Below are 1,539 nucleotides of genomic sequence, written 5' to 3'. Positions count from 1 at the left end.
TGATCTTGAGGTACGCCGCCGCCCCGAAAACCACCACCACCACCACGATGACCGTCACGGTTATGGCCACGATGCTCCCTGCGGAGGGAGGGGCCATCAGAAAGGGCAGAGCTCAGCCCCCCCCGAATCCCAGCCCCACGGCACCCACCCCACACCCCGGCTGCTCCCGATACACCCGTGCCAGCCGTCTCTGGTGGGAGAGGACATTCCCTCGCTGCTTCCCACAGCTCCGGTGGAAGATGCTGAGCACCCCTATATTTTTGCAATGACCCCCTTCCCATAAAGGCAGGGCAGATGGATTTGGGATAAAACACAGCTGGGCTTTGCTTGAGCTCCTTGATGCTCCTCCCAGGAGCAGGCAGCATTTAGTGCTGAGCCAAGGCTAGAAAACGCTCCAGATCCCTCCCTTTTCTGGCCTTATGAAGCACATTTAAGCTATTGAGCTCGCAGAAGAGGACAGGTGAAAGCTAGTGTCAGCTTAGTGAGGTCTCCAAGACAGAGAAGAGAAACCTACATCTTCCTAACTCAGGCTGCACCCCCGGTCCAGGCACTTGTTTCCTCTCATTCTTAAGTGTTTCAAGTCAAATTTGCAACTAAGGATTTTATTCACATCTCCAGGCAACTGAGATTTGGTATCTGTGACTCCTTGACTCCACCGCTGGAGCAGATGACATAGGCTCCTCCAAGGAAGGACCTCCGAAAGCTCCACCAAGCTTTTGCTGAATGGTGCTCTCAGAAAGTTGACCACCTCTTCCCTTCCAATTCGGGGGGTCTGCGCCTTTTATCTAAGCACCTTGAGGTTGACGTTATATCTGTATATGCGTACGGAGAGCGGTGGTGCTCACCTGCGCTCAGGGCGTGTGGGACCTCTTCCATGGTGACGCCGGTGGAGAAGGTGGTTTTGTCGGTGGCCGTGGCCTCGGCTGCGGTGGGGCTCGTCACAGTCACTGGGGGGGCCGTTGGCTCCACGGCCAGGCTCGATGCCATGGCCAGCGTCCCCAGGGAAGGGACGTCCTTGGTCAGCGCCGGTGGCTGGGTGGTGCCAGGGCTCATGAGGACAGGCGTTGGGGACAAGACAGTCCCGGGGGACGAGTACAGGTCACTGGTGGGGAGGGAGGAGGAGGAGGAGGATGCAGGTATACCCGTGGGGCTGGGAGTTGCCCCCAAATCCATCGTGCCTCTTGCCAAGCTGGCAGTATTTGCTGTCCAAAGACCTGGGGCTGTCTCCAAGGTTGGTGGCACCGAGCTGGGGTTGGAAGCTACGGATGGGCTGTCTGTTATGGTGATGGCGGCCGCGGTGACGGAGCTCACGGTGACGGAGACAGGGAGGATGCAGGTATACCCGTGGGGCTGGGAGTTGCCCCCAAATCCATCGTGCCTCTTGCCAAGCTGGCAGTATTTGCTGTCCAAAGACCTGGGGCTGTCTCCAAGGTTGGTGGCACCGAGCTGGGGTTGGAAGCTACGGATGGGCTGTCTGTTATGGTGATGGCGGCCGCGGTGACGGAGCTCACGGTGACGGAGACAGGAGCAGGGGACAGT

The 1,539-nt window shown here is 58.5% G+C and overlaps 1 protein-coding gene across 1 annotated transcript; it reads right to left on the bottom strand.

Moving 5' to 3' along the window:
* Window positions 1-3: 3 nt before the first annotated feature.
* PARM1 (prostate androgen-regulated mucin-like protein 1) lies at window positions 4-987 on the bottom strand (the record flags this gene model as incomplete). Its single annotated transcript, XM_009580248.1, has 2 exons — window positions 846-987; window positions 4-78 (listed from the first exon to the last, which is right to left on the bottom strand). Coding segments are annotated over exons 1-2 (217 nt in total), but the record flags the coding sequence as incomplete, so codon positions are not given.
* Between the last annotated feature and the right edge of the window lie 552 nt (window positions 988-1,539).

The sequence above is a fragment of the Fulmarus glacialis genome, unplaced genomic scaffold, assembly GCF_000690835.1.
Source record: "Fulmarus glacialis isolate BGI_N327 unplaced genomic scaffold, ASM69083v1 scaffold23606, whole genome shotgun sequence".
Taxonomy (NCBI): Eukaryota; Metazoa; Chordata; class Aves; order Procellariiformes; family Procellariidae; genus Fulmarus; species Fulmarus glacialis.
The sequence above is the reverse complement of the archived record's forward strand: the minus strand, read 5'-3'. Positions and strand labels throughout refer to the sequence as shown.